Below are 27727 nucleotides of genomic sequence, written 5' to 3' on the forward strand. Positions count from 1 at the left end.
GTAGGATCATTATGACACCCTCTGTATGCACGCCAAGTTTTGTGGAATTCCGTTCATGGGGGGCCACACAATAAATTAATTTATGTTACAATACACCAACTGGCCTGTAGGTGGCCGGAGACAGTTTTCTGTGAATATCTCGAGAACCGTAGGGTCTAGGAGGTCTACCTTTTTTATGTATGTTGGTCTTAAGGGGGCATGTCAACCCATCCCATTACCACTTATTTCATGTATAGCGCCACCTAGTTAAAAATTAAAAAGCAAAAAATGAGGTGTTTTCATCACAATATCTCTGGCTGACAAGGTCAAAACTGCACGAAATTAAAAGTATAGGATCATTATGACACCCTCCGAATGCATGCCATGTTTTGTGTACTTTCGTTCATGGGGGGCCTTACAATAAAATAATTTATGTGTACATTTAGTGACGTACACCAACAAGGATTCCCGGGACACTGAAAGACCGGGGTACACGAAACTTGGTGGGCATGTACCCCCACGTGGATAGCATGGAACCGTCATTTTTCGTTTTGATCTGTAGCCCCCCCGCTGGACTGGACCCCCCGAAAGGAGGGTAGGGAAGAGACAGTTCTCTGTGAATATCTTGAGAACTGTAGGGCCTAGGATGACCATTTTTTTCCGTATGTTTGCCTCCAGGGATCATGTTAACCCATTTCATGTGCACACATGTGCACAAACAGATACACACACACACACACACACACACACACACACACATAACATAAACATAACACAAACAATCAAGAATTTCTCAGAATTATGAACAGGCAAGATGGAGGTGGGGTTGTACAAAATGAATTTTACATGTGAAATCTATGAACTAATCATGTTTTGGTACTTGTTGTCTAGCAGATACCAGTGAGAATTGAGTGTGGATAATGCAATTTAGTGAGACAGTTAGAATCATATAGGCCTTTCAGCGTGATTTCTTTTTGTGGAAAAAATGTGCTGGACTGGGCGGCGGTCATGTTTTGTACCGCTCTGCGGTACATCTAGTCCTATGTTGTTTTATGTCTTTTAATTATGACTTTTTAAACAATAGTTTAAAAAACACTTTTAAACTATTGCCATTTACTTTAATGCTTTTTTGTACCGGTACTATTACCTTATGTTCTCATTTATACTCTTTACTTTTGAAACTGTTCTTTGACTACTGGCCTTCTATGCTTTTACCTCTCTGTATGAAATGAGCTATATATATATATATAAATAAACTTGACTTGACAATAGTCACATTTCCTTTAAAACCAGTGCTTCAGTGTGCAACGTAGTGAGGACACTCACCAGATAGGTTAACTCTTGGTTCTGGGTGCTACTCCCTCCCGCCAGCTGGAAGTTGACTTTGAACTGATCACCAACGGTCAACTCTTTTGCTCCGACATCAATGTGTAGGTAGTTGTCAGAGGGTGTTTCGTAGGCATTAACGGTGAGGCTTTTTTGAGCCTGTTGATCTCCTTGGAGACGCGGGTCTTTTGTTGTTACCTCAAGGGAAAAAAATAACCAAAAACTTCTGTTAACTTAACAAAATTTAGCAGGCAAAAGCCACATGTAGAATAGGGAGTTCATGGAGAACAAAAGCACAGAAGATTAAGCCTTAGGTGTGGGTTTTTGAACATTCTAACATAAGATTCTATTCTGTTTCGCAACAATTGAAGGTTCTAAAATTCTATGTTGAATTTAATGAACCCAGATATTCTTTAGAACGTTCATTTTCCAACATTCCCGTCACACCGGTGTGACAGTATACCTTTAAGGGTTAAGAAAGAAGGAGAAGTTCAAGAACGTTATGGGAAAAGACTGGAAGGAAGAGAAAAAGAAAAATGAGTGTGGCATCCAGGAGCGGCTCATGACGGCCAAGAAGCGATTCAAGAGCCAGGGAGCAGGGGAGCTTCTCAAGGGGACGGGACACGAGAGGGATGTTTGGAAGGGGAAGCCTCTGGTTCAAGAACAACCGGCCAAGTCAATGAATGGCTATCAAAACACCTTGCCAAAAGACTGCATTTTTGTAAATTAGCTATCTGGCAAACACTGGTACATTTGCTGAAATGTTCATTAATATGTGTTGTTCTTAAAAATAAATGGTTGGAATTGAATAAAAAAAATGATGTAATTAGAGAGAGGACCACATAAGATTAAACAAATCGAAGGAGAGCAGTGGAGTCAAATGATACATACTTATGGTGATCTCAGGCAGGAGTAATATTTACAGTATTCTCACACTAATAGTAGATCACCATGCCAACAGTGATAAATAATAATAATAATAATAATGATACAATAACAGTTTGTGCTACCAATCATATGTAAATATAATCATACTCACACTTATGGACAGAGATCGGGCTCTGACCATTGTGTTGATGGTGACCCTAGCCATACCGTCGGAGTGCGTCATCCCACTCACCACCGGCCCCTCACTCTTCACCTCCACCGTGACGCTACCTGCTGGTGAACCGTCGGGGTTGGTCACAAACACCTGGAAGGGGTCATCAGACATTTATCCAGTGAGATAAAACACACACACACAAATACCTGGAAAGGGTCATCAGACATTTATCCAGTGAGGTGAACAGGAAGCGTAGCTCTATGGTGTCAAAAAAGAAACGTGTGGAAAAACTGCCCCCCACCCACACACAAACACACACACACACACACACACACACACACACACACACACACACATACCGAGACAGCAAATGGCATCCCAGGTTTGAAGTACTTGGCCATTTTCTTGAAGTGAATGGTGTAAGGAGACTTGACGATCTGGATGCCCCGTTTCTCAGCCTCCACCATTTCACTGCCTATGAAAGACATATGACAGTGATGAGCAGTGATGACCTTACTGTTCTGTACTGACCCTAGGCAGATGGGTCAGGCCCTTGAGTCATGGACCTGCTCTAGGTTTCTTCCTACATGTGTCTCCAGTTCTAGGGAGTTTTTTTCTCGCCCCTGTTACTCATGGGCCTTCTCTGATTGTTTAACACTCTGTAAAGCAACATGAGACATGTGCAATGTTTTGACGCTCTATAAGTGATATTAAATTTCAAATTGAAATTGATGATACAGTGATGACATACGGCACCGCAAGCTTTTAACCCCGCCTTGTGAAAAAGAATCTAAACAAATTCTCCAACATAGATAGATAGATAGATAGATAGATAGATAGATACTTTATTGATCCCCAAGGGGAAATTCAAGAGCATACATCTGCTATGCTTAAACAATTCACACAGAATACCAATAGTCACAGGATGGAGACGATGGAAGGCTATATGGTCATTAACGTACATTTAAATTTTTCCACACATGAGTAACTGAAATTGAATTATACTATTTACACAAATAGCCTATAGTAGATGTAACCTGGCTGACTCTCAATTGAGATAAAGACCTCTGAAGTTTGCCTAACAAAAAGCTGCAAAGCTGCCATCTTCTCCGATGTAAGGAGATCCAGATCTCGCTATATGAGCAAAAATGGTTCCCGGATCTCCCTACAGGGCCCAAAAAGGTACCCGGAACTCCTTATATGGCCAAAGATGGGAGCTTTTGGGGCTTTTATGTAGGTGAACTTCAGAGGTCTATTGTTCTGGACACTGCCAGTTCATTTTCAATTTCTGATGGGCAGAAGTAGCAATGAAATTAAGGAGGTAAATTGGTACATTACACATGTTTTTTTTTACAGTTTTTGCCAATTGCTCACACACTAAAATTGAATGCTTAGACCAAAGCCTCTACCTAAACTTCTTGTAGCATACTTTAAACACTGTGCAACCACAGCTCAAACACATGTTCTACTTTGCACATTGCATCATTACACACAAATTCCTACATTAGACACTTTGTTCAAAAGTGGAAAGTGAAGCAGAACATGTGTTTGAGCTATGGCTACACAGTGCTTAATGTATGCCACAAGAAGTTTAGGGGTTGAGGCTTTGGTCTAAGCATTCGTTTTTAGTGTGTAAGCAATGGGCAAAAACTGTAATACAAAATATTATCCATTGCTTCCCTTTGCTATGGCATAGTCATGCATGCTTTACCTGTTTTGGTCAGTACTCCAACGGTGACATATATGGAGGAGCCGACTAAATCGTTGATGTTGGTGAAAGTCTGTGTGATGTGTTCTTTCTTCAGTACAGCCTTGCCTTTCCCATCACAAATCTGCAGCAGACAAATTAAAATGTGCAACACTAATAGACAAGGAGGGTGACAAAGTGTCTGTGTGTGTGTGTGAGGGAAAGATAAGGAATTCCAATTTACCAATTTAAGCATAATGATTGCATGTGTGTGTGCGTGCGTCGCGTCGTCTTGTCTTAAGGATGTGTCTTGTGGCGTGCATGCGCATGTGTGTGTGTGTGTGTGTGTGTGTCGGGCACTAACCTCTACTCTCTGCAATGATGAGGCCAGACTCCTCTTCTCATTCTCCTTGGTCAGCACCCCAAATGATACAAATCCTACCCCAGTCACGTCTTTTTTGTACAAATACCTGTGAGTGTGTGCGTGTGTGTGTGCGTGCGTGCGTGCGTGCGTGCGTGGGTCGGTGTGTGTGTGTGTGTGTGTGAGAGAGAGAGAGAGAGAGAGAGAGAGAGAAAAGAGAGAGAGAGAGAGATACAAACATTAACTTCATGTCATTTCATTTGTGATATATGCAATATGATAAGCAAAGGGCTTTTTTGTGAGATGGATGCCCCTATTACCTGGCTACAATGTCAACAGTCAATTCCGTATCATCCACATAGAAGAAGGGTTTTGCTGTAGTCAAGGAAACTTCAAAGCTGGGCAGAACTAAAATAGAAAAGTTCAAAGTGGGTGAAAGGTGGTGTTTCCTTACCATATTCCTTCACCCCATTTGTGTGTGTGATTGTTTCCTTACTGTACCATATTTTTTTGTTTGTTTGCTTCCTTACCGTATTCTTTCACCTCAAACTCAGCTGTGAAGTTCTTTTGCGGTGTACTTTGGAACCTTGTCACCACCTTCCAGATTCCAAGGCTGTGCAGAGGAAAAAAAAAATCAATCAGACATTTAAACAATATGGCATAAATGTCATACATAAACGACATAAAGGACATACCCACGTCATGACATTGGTGCACCCTCAGTTTGAAATGGAATATTGACGTCGGAGTGATTATTAGCAATAAAAAGGTATGAGGCGGAATGTCCTTAAGAAAGTCATTGGGTAGACCTCAGCAGTATTACAGTAAAAGGAACACGCAAAAAACGACTCAGCAAAGAGACATGCAAGACCTCACCTGACGACCTCAGGGAGCTTGTGTTCTCCCGACATAACCCCTCGAGTTGGAAAAAAGACGTCTTTGGTGAGTGTGATTCCATCAGGAGTCTGGATGGAGAGGGGGGGGGGGGCAGGTTGGGGGCAGGAGGGGTAGGGGAAAACACACATCTTTGTCACTTATCAGATTCTTATCATATTATAGCTCTCTGAGCGAGAATGAAAGAACACAATGAAGATAGAAAGTACAAAAGGGAGAGAAAAACAGTTGGAGAAATAAAAAAAGAAAAGCGAGGTGAGAGATAAAGAGAACAAGAGATGTGTGCGCTACAAGAGATGTGTGCGCTACAAGAGATGTGAGCGCTACAAGAGATGTGTGCGCTACAAGAGATGTGAGCGCTACAAGGAAATAAAGCAAGAACGGGCAGATAAAAGCAAGTTGAGAGAGTGAGAGAAATAAATAAGGAAAGCAAGGGAAAGAGAGAGAGAAATAGAGAGTTAAAGAGAGAGGAGTAAATATTTGCATAGCCTACCATGATTTCCACGGAAATGCCGCTCTCTACCGGCTGCATGGCAGGACTCAGAGAGAAGACTCTGTACATGACTGGGGTGACACAAACAATGACACCACATCACTACTCAACATCACCACTATTAAATACCACCATACTGAACATCACCATCCTCAACACCACTATATTTAACACCACCACTACTCAACATCACCATACTCAACATCACCACTACTCAACACCACCATACTCAACACCACCATACTCAACATCACCATACTCAACATCACCATACTCAACACCACCATACTCACCACCATACTCAACACCACCATACTCAACACCATTATACTCAACATCACCATACTCAACATCACCATACTCAACACCACCATACTCAACACCACCATTACTCAGCATCACCATACTCAACACCACCATACTCAACACCACCACTACTCAGCATCACCATACTCAACATCACCACTACTCAACACCACCATACTCAACACCACCATACTCAACACCACCATTACTCAACATCACCATACTCAACATCCCCATACTCAACACCACCACTACTCAACATCACCATACTCAACATCACCACTACTCAACACAATTATACTCAACATCACCATACTCAACATCACCATACTCAACACCACCATACTCACCACCACCATACTCAACATCACCATACTCAACACCACTATACTCAACATCCCCATAACCAACATCACCATACTCAACACCACCATACTCAACACCACTATATTCAACACCACCATACTCAACATTACTATACTCTACACCACTATACTCAGCATCACCATACTTAACATCACCTTACTCAACATTACCACTACTCAACACCACTCAACTCAACCGACCAACCAACCAACCAATCAATCAATCAATCAATCAATCAATCAATCAAATCAACCAATCAATCAATTAATTAATCATTCAATCAATCAATAACCAACCAATGGATCACTCTACTGTATTATTGTTTCATGTAAGTATAGACTCATGCTCACCTGTGCTTGAAGGTGTGTATATGGTCTTGTCTGTTTGCACAAAGATGTATCCAGACTGGAAAGAGACCAGCACCACTTTCTCCAGTGTGTGGCTGGGGAACTGGGCCCGCAGGTACACGTACTGGTTCAGTGTGTCATCCACCACAAAGTGATCTTTCCCCCCTGGGATCTACAGAGGAGAGTGTATATGGAGATGTATATGTATGGGAGATTAATGGCAAGTGACAGGATGGGAGTCTTTACCGTACAGTACATGCAATGTTAATAAAATAAAATGGTAGAGTTATGAAAAATGTTGGGCTTTTAACTGTAGTACACAAATGTTGTTTACATCACCACTTATATAGTCGTAATACATCAGTTTAGAAGCTAACTAGCATTTTTCCAGTGTCAAGTACGCTATTGTTGGCATTTGCAAAGCTGTATCATCCGTCATCATCATCAGCCCAAACAAAGAATATGTTGAGTTTGTGCCATGCCCAACAAAGACCTAGTTGTTCTAAAAGCACAATTGTTAATGTCTTGAATAGGATGTTACCACAGGGATGCTAACGTAAAAGCAAAATAATGATCTAATTAGTTGAGATCTTTAGCGAGTTACTTACTTAACATACTAAGAGAAGAAGAGATATTAAGATAGAGGATAGAAGAGGTCAAAAAAGGCTGGAGAGGAGGTCTGATGCCACACCGTGATGTCTGCCAGAAGCATATACTGGTTGGCTTTGTTGAGAGTGACCGATGTGGTGGTCAACTCTGTGTTCTTCCTTGGGTAGTTCATCACCGTGATCTTCACGTCCAGGTCTCCTCCAGTGTAGTCCTGGGCCTCCACAAACACCTTCTCAGGGGTGTTCACCCTCAGGATGCTAGGAGCCGATAACACGAAGCTGAGGGGGTCAGAGTGGAAAGGTCAGAGGTTAACCAGAGGCAACAATACAAGAGGAAGGAGGGTTCATCTTTATTCCCAATGGAGTCCCAGAATTAAAAGCCATGTAATGCAAATATACATTTGCACCCAATAAGGGTACACAATTAAGCATTAGTTAAGTATTAGTTACAGTAACCATTAACAAACCCTTAATTCATCAGTATCAAGTATGTTTTCAATATTACTTAAGGATTAACAAATATCCTTTTCCTCATTAATAGAATATTATTTAGTATTGTAGCGTCCGCGCAAAAAGACAGTGTTAGCGTTCTCCCGCGAAAGGCATGCTGGGATACGAGAGCGAACATTTGGGGGGTTTATGTCGTTATTCTCTTAAGTTATAAGTGTAAAGTTAGTGTCTTTAGTGTAACATGTTTCCCTTTTAGTTTTCCCTCATGTGTGTTCCTTTTTGTGTAGGGGGCTGGACCTCCCCTGTTGGTGTAGTGTGTGTGTCTTCTTGACGTGCCCTGTGTGCATTGTGTTCTGTGTCTGTGTCCCTGCCCTCTTTCTCAGTCAATAAAGCTTGCTCTGAACAACTCTTGGCGTCCTGAAACCTTCAAATTGTTTCAGTGTGTTTATCAGTGTGTTTCAAACACCTTCTCAGGGGTGTTCACCCTCAGGATGCTAGGAGGTGATAACATGAAGCTGGTGGTGGTGGGGGTCAAAGATTGCTTTAGTGTTCCTGAAAGTCTATTAAAGACACTGCTGCCTGCACCACATTTCACAATAAGGCAATACAACCAATCCTTTTTAAACTGATATTGTCCCAACCATGTTTATTTATTTATTTATTTTAAAATATATGTTATCTCCATACTCACTAGAATGCAAACTACAGCTGATATTGTGATGGCATATCTCATCATGGTTACTGTTGTTGCTCTTGATATTTGTACATCATCATTTTAAATGGCTCCATTTTACTTTTCCATTTCAGTACATTTTTAGTATTTCTTTAACTACACAGCTTGGTGCTTCTACACCAAGAGATTGCCACACAGTAATGCTTTTATTCTAAGTATGCATTTTGGGTTACCAAAAGTTCTATGGGGAGGCATAGGGCATTTTACAAAACGCATGAGCATATCTTGGCAAATAATAGTCTAAAGTATTCATTTTTCATTCTATATTGATCTACTTTTGCACAAAGCTTCACAAGACCTGGTGCTAGGGCTCAGTTGTGTTTCTAAAGTCATAGCAAGTGACCAAGAGGCTGAAATGTGGTCAGTTCAGAGATTACATTACATTACATTACATTACATTACATTTAGCAGACACTTCTTGACCAAAGTGACTTACATATGTCAGCTATATTACAAGGGATCACATTGTCCCCGGAGCAACTTGGGGATGGTTGTTATCCGGCAGAAATAATAATAATAATAAAAAACAATATTATAGCCTCTGTGCCAGTACTTCACACAGCTATTCTGATTGTTTTCTAAGAAACTACAGGGTGTTAGTTTTCCACAGATGTCAAGCATTTGATGGTAGGCCAAACTAGGTGGGAACAGTGGCCTCAGAAGTAGGCACAGTGCAATTTTTTGGGGGGAAAGCCTAAAAATTTAGCCTGACGAGCCAAATGCCCATCCCTAAGCATTTTTTTTTATCAGGCTCCTATAGGTTTTTATCTACAAATCAATATTTCAGACCAGGAAGAGAGTGGTATTTAGCAGGTTTTTAAGCTAAATTATTTGATTAAATGTGCACTATATGTGGAGAGCATTCTCTCACCATTGTAAACTCATTGTTGCCGGAGGTGACTTTTAGAGGTGTTTGCATCTGAACTCTTCAAATGTGGACCATTGCAGAAAATGGACTTTTGAGACAGTGTACGTAAACAATTCAATCTGATATCAGTCGTTGTCGTACACAAACATAGCCCCTCTTGTTGCTAGTGCGAAAGCTGCAGCTGCTGTAACACAATGTTTTCTTCCGGTGTTTCGCAATACTATTGAGTTATCCCCCTGGTTGATAATGATCCTGCCAACTCATGTTGAGCACCACTCCAGTTGTGTTAAAGGCAAGTTTTGCATTTTCAAGATTTATTTCTGTTTATCTCTATGTTGGCATGGATATACATGCTGAGAGTTCAAACATCTGTCTGTCTGTGTGTGTGTGTGTCTCTCTCTCTCTCTCTCTCTCTCTCTCTCTGAGTATGTGTGTGTGTGTGTGTGTGTGTGTGCGTGTGTGTGTGAGAGAGAAAGAGAGAGAGCGAGAGAGAGAAAGAAAGAAAGAAAGAGAGTCTTTAATATTCAGGATGTGTCTTAGCTCAAGTAACAAAGAGCACACTCAAGTGTGTTTAACTATGGAAAACCCAAGAGCTGAACTGTTCACAAGAAGTGAACAAGCAAAGAGAGAAAAAAATGAGGAAGAGTGTTTGTGTTTGTGTGTGTGCACATGTGTGGGTGTGTGCGTTTATGTGTGAGTGTGAGTGTGGGTGCAAATGTATTGATTGGGTTAACTTGTATTCTTCTGTGTGTGTGACAAGGTCTGATTTATTACTCATCATCTCTGTTTGGGCAACTTCTTGTGTTATGCAAAGTCTTTGACTTGCACATTTCAAGCTGTGCTTGTCTTGTGTGTGTGTGTGTGTGTGTGTGTGTGTGTGTGAGTGAGTGAGTGAGTGTTGCTTGGTGCTTGGATGAATGTAGTGAATGTAACAACTCACCCTTTAATATTATACAAGTTGTTAATTGCATAATTAATGAGACACACATACACACACAGACAGCAAATTCATATAATTAAGCAATAAGCCCCATATGACTGTATAGGTTACACTGATTTTATAACAGCTAAGGGGCGTTGTTAGGCACGACGTGCTAGCTGTTGTAAAATCAGTGTAATCGAGTGGCTTATTGCTTTTCTAGAACTTACTATGAATACCTGGCAAAGTTTCATAAAGTGAAGACACAGCAACATGAAATGTAACAATTTATTATGACCGCCGCGCAGTGACGTTAGTCAGATTTATTTATTTTTTTTTGTTTTTTTTTTCTTTTTCGCATGTCCAAATTTCCGTCAAGGATTCCCGGGACACTGAAAGACACGGAACACGAACACGGGTACACGAAACTTGGTGGGCATGTAACCCCACATGGATAGCATGGAACCATCGTTTTTCGTTTTGATCTGTAGCCCTCCCGCTGGACTGCACCCCCCGAAAGGAGGGTAGGGCAGACACAGTTTTCTGTGAATATCTCAAGAACCGTAAGGTTTAGGAGGACCATTTTTTTTGTATGTTGATCTCAAGGGGCCATGTCATCCCATTCCATAACCACTCATTTCATGTATAGCGCCACCTAGTTAAACACAAAAAAGTAAAAATGAGGTGTTGTAATCGCAGATATCTGTGACCTAACATAGTCAAAACTGCACGAAATTGGAAGTGTAGGATCATTATGACACCCTTTGAATGCACGCCAAGTTTCGTGGAATTCCGTTCATGGGGGGCCACACAATAAATTAATTTATGTTACAATACACCAACTGGCCTGTAGGTGGCCGGAGACAGTTTTCTGTGAATATCTCGAGAACCGTAGGGCCTAGGAGGTCCACCTTTTTTTTGTATATTGGTCTTAAGGGGGCATGTCAACCCATCCCATTACCACTTATTTCATGTATAGCGCCACCTAGTTAAAAATTAACAAGCAAAAAATGAGGTGTTTTCATCACAATATCTCTGGCTGACATGGTCAAAACTGCACGAAATTGAAAGTGTAGGATCATTATGACACCCTCTGAATGTGAACTTTCATTCATGGGGGGCCTTACAATAAAATAATTTATGTGTACATTTAGTGATCGTACACCAACAAGGATTCCCAGGACACTGAAAGACCGGGGTACACGAAACTTGGTGGGCATGTAACCCCACATGGATAGCATGGAACCATCGTTTTTTGTTTTGATCTGTAGCCCCCCGCTGTACAGTACTGGACCCCCCGAAAGGAGGGTAGGGCAGACACAGTTTTCTGTGAATATCTTGAGAACCGTAGGGCCTAGGATGACCAATTTTTTGCGTATGTTTGCCTCCAGGGGTCATTTTAACCCATTCCATATGCACACATGTGCATAAACTGATACACACGCACACACATACATTCACAGTAATCATACGTATGACACATACTCACACGGTAGACATATGTACGCATGCATGCACATGCACAAACACACATACGCAGGCAAACACACAAGCACGCACACACACACACACACACACACACACACACACACATAAACATAAACATAAACATGTACACGCACACATGCACACAATTCAAGAATTTCTCAGAATTATGAACAGGCAAGATGGGGGTGGGGTTGTATAAAATGAATTTTACATGTGAAATCTATGAACTAATCATGTTTTGGTACTTGTTGTCTAGCAGATACCAGTGAGAATTGAGTGTGGATAATGCAATTTAGTGAGACAGTTAGAATCATATAGGCCTTTCAGCGTGATTTATTTTTGTGGAAAAAATGTGCTGGACTGGGCGGCGGTCATATTTTGTACCGCTCGGCAGTACATCTAGTTTATATAATCATTCTTCTGCCAAGAAATATATTTCCTCTATCTGAATGGTTGCCAAGCAACGTCGATACGCAGCTACTTTAACTTTTGTATCAAGTTATGGTAGTGCAGTAATATAGAACAAAATGTGGTCAAGGTGCATGTTTAGCGTAAAACATGCATGTAAAGCTGTCTCTCACAAACATACAAAGCCATGCATAATAAGAATAAGCCATTGAATAATACAAGAACAGGCTACTCACAGTGGGTCACATGTTGAGAGAGTGGGGAGAGAGAGAGCCACAGCGGCCACACACACCACCACCAGGTCCACACGCATGTTGTACCGTCTGTCTGATCCTGGGTCTGTGCAGTTCTGAGTTCCACCCCAAACTCTGTCCTGCCTGTCCAATGCTGGTCTGTGCAGTTCTGAGTTCTACCCCAAACTCTGTCCTGCCTGTCCAATGCTGGTCTGTGCAGTTCTGAGTTCTACCCCAAACTCTGTACTGCCTGTCTGATCCTGGGTCTGTGCAGTAAAGTGTCTGAGCTCAACCCCCAAACGGCCTTATATCCATACCAGCCCCCACACACACACACATAGAGAGACACCCACCCTCTCCTCTCCTCTCCTCTCCTCCCTCTTCACTCTCTTTCCCGTCAGAGTGATTGGGCAATCTGGGCCTGCACTGTTCAGTCGATGGAGGCAGATGACAGCAGCTCTCCAGGCATTTTAGATTTTAGGAGGTTAGGCCATTTTTGTACCTGCACGGTCTCGTCACAGGAAACAACCAGATAAACAGATAAAGAGAGAGAGAGTAGGTGGTGGAGGAGACTGAGAGAGAGAAAGAGAGAGAAAGAGAGAAAGAAAGAGAGAGAGAGAGAGATGGAGACAGATAGGGAAAGTTGTGGGAGTGAAGTAAACAAAAAAAATGGTAAAGCCTATGTTGCCATATGTTGAGTTTGAACTTGTGAGTGTGTGTGTGTGTGTGTGTGTGTGTGTGTGTGTGTGTGTGTGTGTCCTATTGACAGATTGATTGATTTTTTCTGTTTGATTTAGGGATGTGTGTGTGTGTGTGTTTGATTTGTGTGTGTGTAAGAGAGAAAAGGGGGGTGGAGAGAGACAGATAGAAAGAGTTATAGTTGTGGGAGTGAATGGTTCTGAACTGAGTGAAAAAATAATTCTTTTTTTTATCGTGTGTCTATGGTAAGGCCTCTATGTTGCCTATGTTGAGAGTATACTTGTGTGTGTGTGTGTGTGTGTGAGAGAGAGAGAGAGAGAGAGAGAGAGAGAGATGGAGAGAGAATAAATCACATTACTAATAATTAAAATTACTTAAAATTAGCCTAGCCTAAAATGAATAGGCAGCATTAAATTAGACAACAACTCATTAGTTATATCTCTATCACCATTTTGACTCACAACAAAAGAAACCTTAATTTATGAAATAAAGACTAAGTGCTTCAAGTCACAAGACTAAGCCCCCCAAACATTGAAGGGTATCTGAAAAGTAATCTAGTTGATATATCTTGAGTTCCTATACATATAAACCATTTTGGTCAATCTGTTTGATTCACCTTTAAATGACCGATTATATTAGCCTGGCCACACTCACCTAGAATCTTCTTTCAGGGGGATAGGCCTGGAACACAATAGTAATTTAACCATATCTATCAGACATCAGTTCGGACGGGCCAATCAGTGACAATGGGATAATGTTATAGCCATACAGTAAGTGGCTGTGGTAGATGGTTGTAGCAATTCCTGCAAACATCAAAAATTACGGTCAGAAGAATAATGCAAATTTCTGCACAGCAAAGATAGGCCTACATGCATTGTTTTCTGACTGCTGATGAGGTTTATTCTCAGTTTCTAAAGTTTAGGTGAAGTAGAAAGTCACAATAAAGACCCCCTGATCAATGTGAATGAAATCATTGGTCCAGCCTGACCAAAGTCAATGCAAAGTCAATGCAAAGTCTACGCCTGCCACCATGATGAAAATGTTTCTCTAGACTCTGGTTATTCTGGTCTAAACAAACAAATAAATAAACAAACTAATAATGGCTAAATTGACCTTAAATAAATGAAACAACCCATTAGTGTGTGGGAAATTGCATCTTTATTGATAAAAAACAAACAGCAAATTATCCAAAATGTTCTAGTAAGTACCATGACAGTATCATATACTGTAAAGCAGTCTGTTTTCTTGCATATGTTGCTTTGAAGGATGCTTTATTATTTTGTTTGTAAAACAAGAAAAGACTCACAAAAAAGATAAAAGTAAGCAAAAATGGAGAGACTAGCATAAACGAAAAATGATGGATGTTTACAGTACTTTATTTTGTATTCAAATGTACTGATGTCACTAGTGAGGATCATGATATCATCATAAGCATCTTGGTACTCTGGAGTCAGTTCCTCCTCTTCAATTGGCCCGTACTCCACCCAGGTGCTCAGGAGGTACTTGTTTCTGTGGAAAAATACACCCACAGACACAGACACACAAACAGACACACACACACACACACACACACATACATACGCATACATACACACACATACACAAATACACACACACACGCATGTACGCACACACACACACACACACACATACATACACACATACACACACACACACAGTCATACATTTCCTCACAAATAGAACTTAAAGGTTTCAGATGATGCATAGCAACATACTTGGTGACTTTCACTTTCAATGATGTTCTGTTGTGATAAGTGAGAGAGCAAGTTACAAAATGACATGAAATACGCATTACAGATGGTGACAGAAAGGCCAAATGTTTCTAAATGGCCAAACTTGTATACTGTAGATTTTGAGTTCTGGGTCATTAACAGAAAAAGGGTTTGCCTTGAGTCAAAGACACTTCAAAGCTGTGAAGAACTGTATAATTGAAAAAAAGAAAGACAAATTAAAAAAGAAGGAAAGAAACACATAAACAAACAAACAAACATTGGTAGATAAGTCGACTGATCATAACTGGTGTTGTGTATTGACTTGTCCACTAGGTGGCTCCTTACCATATTCTTTGACCTCAAACTCAGCAGTGACATTTCTCTGAGGCATGTCAATAAATCTTGTTACCACATTCCATGTCCCAAAGCTTAAGAGGAAAATGGGAGGTTGGGGTTAATGTGCATTCTCATTTTTTCCACTTTGTATTGTATTCATGGCATGTTCTTATGTTTGGAAATAAACTGCAAGATTTCTGTCTTGACAAAATAGATGTTAACATGTTAACAAATACAACCAAAACAAAAATAACTAAATAATGGAAATGTTTCATTCTGTCATGAATATTAATACATTGCCTGATGAGTTCAGGCAGCTTGTGCTCTCCAGAATTCATGCCACCTTTACAATAGATGACCTCCTTACTGACTGTTATTCCACCGAGGGTCTTTGGAGGAAGACGTTTACTTTTATAGTACTCCATTTTATTTTATTTTTTGTATATTTTTGAGTTTTAATGTAATTGTTAATATCATGGTATTTATCTTACTCACTGCCAAAATGGTGCTGTTGTTGTGAGTTCAACCTCTGGTTAGTTCTGGGGTCCGTTGCACAAAAGCAGAATTAAGACATCCGGGATAAGTTACTGAGCTGCGCTCAATGAATCCGAAACAAGAGCGTACAGACTTAATTGGTTGCACAATGAGCAAGCCAGGATGAGCAGACACGGATTCATCAAGCCAGGTGAAACCTATCCTGGATGAGTGCGCACTCACGGCTCCCTCAAATAGACCCCGCCACCGATCACAGATTCACTGATTCACCATGGCAACTAGAGCGGCTTCATTGCTTCTTCTACGGTGTGAAGTAGGTAGATAGCCTTCTCACAACAGCAACAAACAGCAACACCTCTGTTAAGGAGAATATTGCAACTAGTTCCGCGACCACCACGCGTGAAATGGTTAGGCACTCCCGTGACGTCACATTGTCACATGACAGGTTGGGAATGGCGAGTATGTAAAAGTTAATTAATGATCACAAACGTTTAAATAATGACAGTGGGTCTAGGTATATGTCATAACAATGTGTAGTGGGCAGTGGAATAACTATTGGTTTCCGTTTGTGGTGACTGCTGACTGAGATAAGGGATGAGATTAAATAGATCCTGGAACTTAGCCTGGTCAGGAGCAGGCTAGCTCCACAGAATAAGTCGCCATGGTAACTAATACCATAACATATCCAGCTGCCCCCTATCCCGCTTTTGTGCAACTGGATCACGGATAAATTGAGCCAGGATAACCAAGATATCCCGGCTTAATCCCTTATCCTAGTTTTGTGCAATAGGCCCCAGGTAAAAAAGAAATAAACAAACACATATATGAAAAATATTATCATGACAAAAGCAGCTGGATACATTTAGTGCACATGTAACACACAAGCAAACATAGTGATGTTCACATTCTAGTCAATATTCAATATAAATTTAAATGGTTTGCAGGTGTCCAATAAAAGCGAACCAATTGGCACTTTAGGAAATGTGCTCAAATGAGGCCAAATTTGAATGTACAAAAACTCTTTTTTGTTTAAATGTAATGTCACGTGATTCTTGATAAGTTACTACTGTTGCAACTGTAGTGCCCAATGTTCTTCCAGAAAATGCTGTGCTGATTGTACACTAAGTTTGGTTAAGATTGGACCATTACCTTAGACAATATTAGTGTGGCTAAGATCAGACCATTACCTTAGACAATATTAGTGTGGCTAAGATTGGACCATTACCTTAGACAATATTAGCAATACCATTATAGACCACACCCTAATATCTTCAATAACGTGTAACTCGGAAAAAAAAACCCTATCTAAATCTAAAACAAAAAATCATTTTTTTAATGTGACATGTGGAAGTGGGCATGACTGAGAATTTTTTTTAGAGCTTCTAAGGAATCAAAGGAATTCAAATAAAAAAATCCATACTGTACAGGACTTAAGATACGACCCAAAACAAAAAAAATGCTTAGAGTTGTGGTGAGCTAAGTTTAGTGGTTTAGGGACTTCATGTTTTTGTGCCCAACTACTTTGTTTGATAGAAAAAGAGAGAACTATGACAACCTTAAAGTGCTAAAAACCGGAATTTTCCTTTAAAGATAAAGAAAAGTATAAAAGAAAAAAAAACATAGGTTAACAATAAAGTATACAAAAACATATGGGAGAGAGGAGTGAAGAAGAGAGTGACAGTTGTGCTAGTTAACTCCATGTTCTTCTTTGGGTAGTTCATCACCGTGATCTTCACATTCTGGTCTGCTCCAGTGAGGAATGAGGAAGAAGTCATACGTCAGTGACACGCCCCTGTGCAGGCGGGGACTGAACCAGAGCCCGTCTCTGACTGAACTCCACTTTGCCCTCATAGACATGAACTAGGACGACTCATCTTGCTACGCATTAATTATTAATTATTAAGAGTGATACAACGGGTTCATCTTTTTTTCCAGAGGAGTCTGTAGATCATTAAAAGTAACATATTGAAAATATGCATGAGCAGACATATAGACTTGAATGTATATACCATAGTCAGTTACATTTGTTGTTGAATTAGGTTCTCTTGTAAAAATAATGGGGATAGTATCTTGTGACATATAACACACACACACATGCACACTGTGTGAATGTGGTATGTGTGTGTGTGTGTGTGTGCATGTGTGTGTGTGTGTGTGTGTGTGTGTGTGCGAGACATCATAGTTGTGGGTTAAGTGTGCACACACAGCTCTACTGACTAGTCTCTGCCTCATGCCACCTTTGCCTCTGGAAAACCCCATTATTGATTATGGGCCTTGCATCATGATTCATTCCACATTGTGGATTTGTCATTAACTTGTGTTTATGTGTTTAAGAGTTGTTTGCAATAACAATAAAAAAATATATTAATTGATTGGCTAATTTTCATGTGTTCCTGTGCCACTAAAAAAATGTACATGAAAACAGTCCAATACTCACAGTTGGTCACATGTCGAGAGACTGGGGAGAGAGAGCACCACAGCGGCCACACACACCACCACCAGGTCCACACGCATCTTATACAGTCCGTCCGATGCTGGGTCTGTGTAGTTCTAAGTGGGTCTGAGTTGCTCGATCCCCACAATCTGTACCGCCTGTCTGATCCTAGGTCTGCGCTCAGCCCCTAAACTCAGCCTTATGTCCACAGGAGCACCTGCCCCCCTCCTTTGCCCTGGTTTTTCACTGCTCTATTGGGCAACCAGCATGGATATTGTATGTATAAAAGTGTATGCATATCTGTGTTTGTATACAGTATGTGTCAAGGTCAAAGTTCTTTATTTGCCATTTGTGCACAAACCAGCAGTTCCGACACATTGTAATTCTTGTGCGTGGCTCTCTCAGAGTCAACACTCTATGGGGTAAAAACAGTATATTAAAAAGATAAATAAATAATAGAATATAGAAACATTTACACAAAGGTGATGTTAAGTACGGACCTTTAAATACAAGTACTAATAATAATATTAAGACACATAGTCCTATTTCACAAATATGTCACATATTGTACATGCCAGTTTGAGTGAGGTAGTATGAGGTTTTTTTACATATGTTCAGTAGTTTTGTTTCACCATCAGTCTGACTGTGGCAGGGAAGAAGCTATTGAAAAAATGTGTTCTGTGGGTGATGATTCTACCCGCTCTGCTGTGTCTCAGGTTGTATGTGCAGCGTTTGTGTCTGAAAGTTTAGGCCTGCATCTACTTTATTTCAAAAGTTTAGGCCTGTATCTACTTTATTTTCTCAGATATGGAGGCTTTAAAAACAGGGTCATTAGTCTGATAATTTTTTTTTAAATCACTAAGTTCCTTGGGTCATTACGTTTGAACAATTCATGCTAGATTCTTAACATTTTCAGGAATTATTCTACATTAATTGTTTTCAACTTCTGAAATAATTGCCCTACAATTAAATATTTGTCAAGCTATGACTTGCTGAAAATTGGATTTATGAAAAAAGTAAGTATGTTTTGACCACAATATCTTCACAATAAATCCCATCAGAAGTTTTGAATTTATTGGTGGGGAGATTTTCAGAATTTAGGTGAAAGGAGACGGAATGACCCGACTGCCAATGTGGTTTATTGACAGTTTCTAAGGAAGTCTGTAGGAAGTCACATTAGGGACCTCCTGATCAATGTGATTGGTCAGACTGGACCAATGATTTCAATGTTAATGCAAAGTCTATGCCCGTCACCTTGCCAGTGAAGGAAATGCTTCTCTAGACTCAGTCAAGTTTTACCAGGCTATGATTATGCTGGTCTAAACAAACAAAGAAATAAACAAACAAATAATGGCCAAATTTACCTTAAATAAATTACAAAACCAGTTTGTATGTGGGCAACTGCATCTTTATAAAAAAAACAGCAAAAGATACAAATTTCTTGAGTTTTCTGGTAGTACCATGGCAACACTTGTTTTCTTGCATATATTGCTTTGAAGGATCCTTTATTATTTTGTTTGTAAAACAAGATAACTCACAAAATAGATAAAAGTAAGCAAAAATTGAGAGACATAAGATACACAATGGAAACCATGATGGAAACCATGGAAGTTTACATTTGTTTGCATCCAAATGTAATGATGTCATTGGTGAGGATCATGATGTCATCATAAGCATCTTGGTACTCTGGAGTCAGTACCTCCACCCAGGTGTTAGTGCTCAGGAGGTACTTGTTTCTGTGGAAATATAGTGACACACACACACACACACACACACACTCACACTCACACTCACACACACACACACACCGATAGATAGAGAGAGAGAATATTCCATATTCAAATGCATTTCATATGGTCATTGGCTATTGTAAAAATGTAAATCAGGTTTAGGCCACAGAGAACACACAGTGAGGTGAAGCACACACTAACCCGGAGCAGTGAGCTGCCTTGCTACAGCGGCGCTCGGGGAGCAGTGAGGGGTTAGGTGCCTTGCTTAAGGGCACTTCAGCCGTGGACGTGGGCATAGGAGAGCAGTGTTCAACCACTTCCCCCACCTACATTTTTCCTACTGGTCGTGGATCGAACCGGCAACCCTTCGGTTACAAGCCTGAAGCCCTAATCAGTAGGGGCCACAGCTGCCCCTTGATATTTGGCAATTACTTTTATTTTTGACTCTTGTGTTTGCTGTGATGGCTTTTGGTTTTGCTCCCCTGCTGGTTGGTAAGTGAAGTTCAGAATGGGATAGATAGATAGATAGATAGATAGATAGAAAGAAACTTTATTGATTCAAGGTCTCAGTAGCATACAGACATCACACACAACATGCACTTACAACAGAAAAAGTAATATACATATAAGAAAACTCCACTGTACAATAGAGACAGTAGAAGATAAATATGATACTAAAATACTAAATACTAAATGTACTATAAAAACTAAATCAAATCAAATATCAATAAAGTGTGCTTAAGGATGCTTAAGGATGATCAAGCATGACAGGGCAGGGACTGAGCCTGTAATTCAGAGTGCAGCTGAGGATGATCGCTTCCTTGTTGTCCCTGTCAAGGGTGCCATGGTCATGGACCACTCAACAGACACGAGCAAGATGCAATATACAGTTGAAAGGGTGGGGATAGTAATATGGACATATAAGAGAATAATGTATAATGTAGACAAGATAATATAACAGAACTATGTCAGTGCAAGAACAGGTTGAGGTAAAAGGTTACAGCCATTGGTCAAGTATTGAGTATATATAAGGTATTAAGCATCAAGTACGGCCACAGTCCCGGAGGGAGGGAGGGGGTTGTGCAAATGTGCTAATATAGCAGTCTATCTCTCCTCTACCCATAAGTGAAGCGTTGAACAGTTCAATGGCCCTGGGGACAAATGACTTCCTCAGTCTATCAGTTGTGCATGACAGTGAGCGAAGTCTCCAGCTGATCAGGCTCTTCTGCTTTACAATAGCGGTATGAAGTGGATGACATTCATTGTCCAAGATGCTGATCAGTTCAGGGTCCTTTTGTCTGATATTGAAGTGATGCACTCCAGTTCGGCTCCCACGACAGAGCCAGCTTTCCTTACCAGCCTATCTATTTGCCCAGCAACCTTCTTCTTTTAAGAAAAGGTATAAGTGTGGCCACAGTTCGGCTGTGGCATGGAGGGAGGGGTTATGCATATGTGCTAATGTGCTAATATAGCACGCAAACAGTGAGGCAGAAAGACAGTGGTAAAAAGTGGCTAGTGGACAGACAGTATCCAAACATGGAGGGGGTGAAGAGGCAGACAGACTATGCAGAGAAGTCTATCTCTCCTCTTCCCTTAAGTGAAGCATTGAACAGTTCAATGGCCCTGGGGACAAATGACCTCCTCAGTCTGTCTGTTGTGCAAGCCAGTGAGCGAAGTCTCCAGCTGATCAGGCTCTTCTGCTTAACAATAGTGCTGTGGAGTGGGTGACACTCATTGTCCAAGATGTTGATCAGTTTGTTCAGGGTCCTTTTGTCAGATATTGAAGTGATGCACTCCAGTTCAGCTCCCACTACAGAGCCAGCTTTCCTTATCAGCCTGTCAAGTTGCCCCGCATCCTTCTTCTTTGTGCTTCCTCCCCAGCATACTACTGCATAGAAGAGGACGCTGGCAACAACAGACTGGTAAAACATCCAGAGGAGCTTACTGCACACATTGAAGGACCGCAGCCTCCTCAGGAAGTACAGCCTGCTCTGCCCTTTCTGGTAGAGTGCTTCAGTATTGGCTGACCAGTCCAGTTTATTGTCCAGTTGTAAGCCCAGATACTTGTAGGTGTTTACCACTTCCACATTGATCCCATCAAATAAAGACTGGTAGCAGAATGGGCTTTGACCTGCGGAAATCAACCACCATCTCCTTGGTCTTTAAAGTGTTGAGTTGAAGGTGGTTGAGTTTGCACCATTGCACAAAGTCCTCCACCAGGCTCCTGTACTCCTCCTCTTGTTCGTCCCTGATACACCCCACAATTGCAGTATCATCAGAGAACTTCTGCATGTGGCATGACTCGGTGTTGTAGCAGAAGTCAGATGTGTACAGGGTGAACAGGACTGGAGAGAGCGCAGTTCCCTGTGGAGCTCCGGTGCTGCTGATCACAGTGTCTGAGAGACAGTTCTTCAGTCTCACAAACTGTTACCAGGTGAGTGTCCACACCCATCTGCAAGAGCTTGTCTCTCAGTCTGAGGGGTTGGATGGTGTTAAAAGCACTTGAGAAATCAAAGAACATGATTCTCACAGCACTTTTCCCCTTGTCTAGGTGAGGATGTGTCCTGTGTATGAGATAAGTGATGGCATTGTCCACGCCGATGACATTCACTCACCTCCCCTTGTAGTCCTCCCTGCGGCCTATAACCAGGAAAGTCTTCCCCACCTCCAAAGCCAGCTTATCTCTGCAGGTGGGATAGCCAGCGAACTCACGCCTAGCACCTTCATGGACCTTGTCAGCACCTGACAGAGACAGAAGCAGCAGATGGGGGAGACATAGAGAGGATATAATGGTGGTGACTTTACGGAGTACAATTACAATTGTTCAGATTTGACCGCGAACACAAAAGGATTGTGGTAGAAGGAGGATCTAGAAGATAGTAGAAGAAAGGAAGTGCATGGTAAGTGCATTGTAAGTGCATGTTAGGCATGTTGGGTTGTTAGATGTGTTAGGAAAGGAGGAGTTGGGTCTTCAAGCTGCGAGAGATAACTGTGACCTGTACAAAGAGCATGAGGCGGGGTCAACAAGGTCAGAGAGGGTCAGATGGTCATCATCATCATCAATCATGGCACACGTTTCTTGCAAATCACATCAATTTAGACACCTCACTCTCAGTGAGAGTGGTAAATGAAATAAATGATGCACCACAAACTGAAGGAGACTGAGTATATGCAGTAGGACTGCACCATGGAGACTGAGTATACAGTAGCAGACTGAGTATACAGTATGCAGTAGTACTGCTCCATGGAGACTGAGTATACAGTGTGCAGTAGGAATGCTCCATGGAGACTGAGTATACAGAGTACTGCACCATGGAGACTGAGTATATGCAGTAGTACTGCACCATGGAGACTGAGTATACAGTGTGCAGTAGGAATGCTCCATGGAGACTGAGTATACAGAGTACTGCACCATGGAGACTGAGTATATGCAGTAGTACTGCACCATGGAGACTGAGTATACAGTATGCAGTAGGACTGCACCATGGAGACTGAGTGAGTATACAGTATGCAGTAGGACTGCACCATGGAGACTGAGTGAGTATACAGTATGCAGTAGGACTGCTCCATGGAGACTGAGTATACAGTATGCAGTAGGACTGCACCATGGAGACTGAGTATACAGTATGCAGTAGGACTGCAACATGGAGACTGAGTATGCAGTATGCAGTAGAAATGCTCCATGTTGGGTCTCTTGTTACACCCGAGCTGGGGGAGACAGGTTGTGACAGCATGACAGCTAGGAATGCAGCTAGGAAAGTGTAGACCCTTTCAACAATAAAAACAAAAACAATGCTTGAATGTTCTATTTGGTTCCCAATCTACTTCCTCTGCATTAAGATAACATATGGAATGTTAAAAAGGAAGTCTTGTGGGGCCAACTATGATGCTGATAATGGAACTCTCTTGAAAGGGTCCATAGATATACCTTCCCTGATCACCTGGTCGATCCTCATGTGGTGGGTCAGACTCATCTTTTCCACTGTGACTTGGTAAACTGTGGAGAGCACCAATGACCACAATGAGGAATAGTCCGTTTCACTAGAACATCAGGAAACACACACACAAACACACAGACACTTGCAATCAAGCAACACCATGGATGAGTATTTACCATAGTTTGTGTCTTTATGGCAGATTCTATTTGACCTTTCCTCTTTATCAATCTTTCCAGTCTTCAGAGTGCTGCAGGCCTCTGTAATCACAGGTAAACACATAAGCTATCTCTCACTTACAAACGCACACACACACACACACAAACACACATGCACACACACACAAACACACACACACACACACAGTCTTGAGTTTTACCTTTTTTAACATTTAACTTTACTTCAGTGAACACATCATATCTCCCAAACCCTGTGGTAACCCCACACCAGTACTGTCCAGAATCCTCTGGTCAGTCCAGTGATGGTCACAGTGAAGACTCCAGCAGTGGTGTCATCATGCAGAGAAAATCTTCCATTGATTGCTTTGGTCTGACCTGCTTCAGTCCTGATTAGAATGTCTTTAATCCCCCAGATGCACCTTCCTCTGCAACTTGGAGTATCTTCTATCATAGGGGCATCTGATCACTGCTGATCTGCCTACATATCCATCCACCTGGATCACAGACTCCACAGGATGAACACCTACACACACACACACACACACACACACACACACACACACACACAGTCTTGAGTTTTACCCATTTGACTTCAGTGAACACATCATATCTTCCAACCCTGTGGTAACCCCACACCAGTACTGTCCAGAATCCTCTGGTCAGTCCAGTGATGGTCACAGTGAAGACTCCAGCAGTGGTGTCATCATGCAGAGAAAATCTTCCATTGATTGCTTTGGTCTGACCTGCTTCAGTCCTGATTAGAATGTCTTTAATCCCCAGATGCACCTTCCCTCTGCAGAGGTACTTGGAGTATCCCACATAACTTCTATCATAGGGGCATCTGATCTCTGCTGATTTACCTACATATCCAGTCACCTGGATCATAGACTCCACAGGATGGACACCTACACACACACACACACACACACACACACACCAACACACACACACACACAGTCTTGAGTTTTACCTTTTTTAACATTTAACTTTACTTCAGTGAACACATCATATCTTCCAAACCCTGTGGTAACCCCACACCAGTACTGTCCAGAATCCTCTGGTCAGTCCAGTGATGGTCACAGTGAAGACTCCAGCAGTGGTGTCATCATGCAGAGAAAATCTTCCATTGATTGCTTTGGTCTGACCTGCTTCAGTCCTGATTAGAATGTCTTTAATCCCCCAGATGCACCTTCCTCTGCAGAGGTACTTGGAGTATCCCACATAACTTCTATCATAGGGGCATCTGATCTCTGCTGATTTACCTACATATCCAGTCACCTGGATCATAGACTCCACAGGATGGACACCTACACACACACACACACACACACACACACACACACACACACACACACATTAAGGGAGAAATGGAAATCAAGTAATGACTCATATGATACAATGTCCGATTTTTTTTTTAAAGAAATACATTTTCAAACAGTGACAAATCTTGGAGGTGAGCACTAACCACTGATGGTTGCCTTCCTGACATGCTCAGACTGGGAGGCGTTGGAAGCTGAAGGTGAAAATGAAGGTGCTGATGACACAGTTTGGAGGTTAGGAGCCAGCGTCACATAGCTGAGGGGTCAGAGTTGAAAGGTCAAAGGTTAACCCGGTTAACGAGGAAGAATACAAGAGTAACGCAACGGGTTCATCTTTTTTTTCCAGTGGAGTCTGTAGATCATGCAGATGTGCATAATCAGACATATAGACTTGAATGTATATACCATAGTCAGTTTTGTTGTTGAATTAGGTTAGGGTGGATTAGCTAAGGGCCGTGAGCAAACGCTTCCCAAGTACCACTGCACATTTTTCTCATACCACCCCACGGTATCTGAGTGACATTCGAATGAGTTGACGGTCATATTCACAACTAAGAGACCACTGCAAATTTGAATATGATTGTCAACTCATTCGAATGTCACTAACGTTATTGTGTTGCAATAGCTCATGTATTGTATATATCTTCTTTTCTTTTCTGTTTCTATTTAAAGGTCTTTCACCTGTTGACCTATGGTGCCGCTACCAATTCTAACTGCTACTGAAAATATGCAGACATATAGACTTTAATGTATATACAAGTGTTTCCCAGACATTTTTCAGTGCCATATCTAGATACGTAATAGCACCTACTAGGTCTGGCCTACTACCACTACTATTACAGGGATTGGTGATGCACTGACTCCTCAGTTTCCCACAATTCTGCAATCTCAATTACACATGAAACAATATTAAATATTTTCAAAGCTGTAAAATTCTCGCTCAGTTTTGTACAAACACACAACCTCAGCCTTTTCTCATCCTGCTTTGAACACAGTTGTGTTGCATTTTGAGCATCATCAGCGTGGAAAGTTGGAGATGACTACCGAAAAGATATGTTTTAATGCGCATCCAAGACTTTGGGGATATTCTCGCATGCTACGCAGTCGTCACTTTTCAGCATAGTAAACTGTTCCTGTATTTCTAAAGAGAGATGTTGTAGGATACGTTGCGTTGCAGACAAATCTGGATCCATAATAACACCGTCAATTCCAATGTAAAAGTAGCAAATAACTCAAGTCGTTATTGTAGCCTATTTGTGGAGGTTTCTGTATTTGGAAAGTTGAATCCGCATTTTCCTCTGGAGTTAAATGTTTGCTTGTTTGTAGGCCTTATTACTAAGGCTGTGTATTGATGTTGTGACAGGCTATATTGTAAGAATGGAACAAGAGGCATTTGGTCAATAGCCAAAAGATAATGAGCCTTTATTGTAGGCTAGCCTAGTAGAGTTCACAAGGTGGAAAACGAAAGGAAATAATAGCGTTTAAAACGTCTATTTAAATTGTAGCCTGATATAATGCACTGTAGTGCATTTTAAATCCAAAATAATAAGGAATGTGAGGAGGTTGCTATTAACTTTAAAGAGTGCATTTACAATCAAAACGATCTACAGCCTATGACGCAAATTGAATAGCCATGTCCGGTATACGGATGCCTGCATTAGTTGACAGCACGGTAACTAGATTTTAATCGGTCAAGCTGAAGCGCTGGTGTCCGTTAATGTTCATGCAAAAAGGCTGATTCATGTCCCTTGCATTTTGCAACTGCGAGGTCCATGGCAAGCGCCCCATAGAAATGTTTCATTTTGCGAGTCAGATGTCCACACTGTCCCCTCTGCAAAGCATTCGCCCCCCTCAGTTTCAGAGCTATTCTAAATGCAAAATTGCACATGGGCTGACTGTAGTTAACAAGCTAGATCCTAAAAGAAAACTGTTAGCATTCATTCAAACAACTTTCACACACACATACACAGAGAGAGAGAGAGAGAGAGAGAGAGAGAGAGAGAGAGAGAGACAGAGAGAGAGACAGAGAGAGAGGCAGAGACCGAGAGAGATACACACAAACTGTATATGCTTTAAACCACCAAGAATGTGTGTGTACCAGGCTACTCACAGTGGGTCACATGTTGAGAGAGCGGGGAGAGAGAGAGCCACAGCGGCCACACACACCACCACCAAGTCCACACTCATCCTGTACCGCCTGTCTGATGCTGGGTGCAGTTCTGAGTTCTACCCCTAACTCTGTACTGCCTGTCTGATCCTGGGTCTGTGCAGTTCTAAGTTCTACCCCAAACTCTGTACTGCCTGTCTGATCCTGGGTCTGGGCAGTAAGTGTCTTAGCTCTCCCCAAACGATTTATCTG

The 27727-nt window shown here is 41.5% G+C and overlaps 1 protein-coding gene and 1 long non-coding RNA gene across 3 annotated transcripts in view; both read right to left on the bottom strand.

The window, feature by feature from the left end:
• LOC125298404 (complement C3-like) overlaps window positions 1-27570 on the bottom strand; it is a 63908-nt gene extending 36338 nt beyond the window's left edge. Inside the window, exons 1-12 of one of the 2 annotated variants that reach the window (XM_048249112.1) lie at window positions 27479-27570; window positions 7493-7688; window positions 6805-6973; window positions 5783-5853; window positions 5272-5360; window positions 4926-5008; window positions 4716-4803; window positions 4399-4504; window positions 4059-4179; window positions 2707-2822; window positions 2345-2497; window positions 1306-1503 (exon numbers count right to left, since the gene is read on the bottom strand). In XM_048249112.1, the coding sequence (XP_048105069.1) occupies window positions 1306-1503; window positions 2345-2497; window positions 2707-2822; window positions 4059-4179; window positions 4399-4504; window positions 4716-4803; window positions 4926-5008; window positions 5272-5360; window positions 5783-5853; window positions 6805-6973; window positions 7493-7688; window positions 27479-27555 (1467 nt within the window). In that variant the 5' untranslated portion in view covers window positions 27556-27570. Of the gene's footprint in view, window positions 1-1305; window positions 1504-2344; window positions 2498-2706; window positions 2823-4058; window positions 4180-4398; window positions 4505-4715; window positions 4804-4925; window positions 5009-5271; window positions 5361-5782; window positions 5854-6804; window positions 6974-7492; window positions 7689-12511; window positions 12768-27478 lie in introns of those variants that run through there. The other variant, XM_048249111.1, reaches the window with a different exon arrangement.
• LOC125298410 lies at window positions 14548-15686 on the bottom strand. The gene is made up of 3 exons (XR_007194203.1): window positions 15572-15686; window positions 15286-15368; window positions 14548-14716 (listed from the first exon to the last, which is right to left on the bottom strand). It is a non-coding gene; the product is annotated as an uncharacterized LOC125298410 (long non-coding RNA).
• Window positions 27571-27727: the final 157 nt, after the last annotated feature.

Source organism: Alosa alosa, chromosome 7, assembly GCF_017589495.1.
Source record: "Alosa alosa isolate M-15738 ecotype Scorff River chromosome 7, AALO_Geno_1.1, whole genome shotgun sequence".
NCBI lineage: Eukaryota > Metazoa > Chordata > Actinopteri > Clupeiformes > Clupeidae > Alosa > Alosa alosa.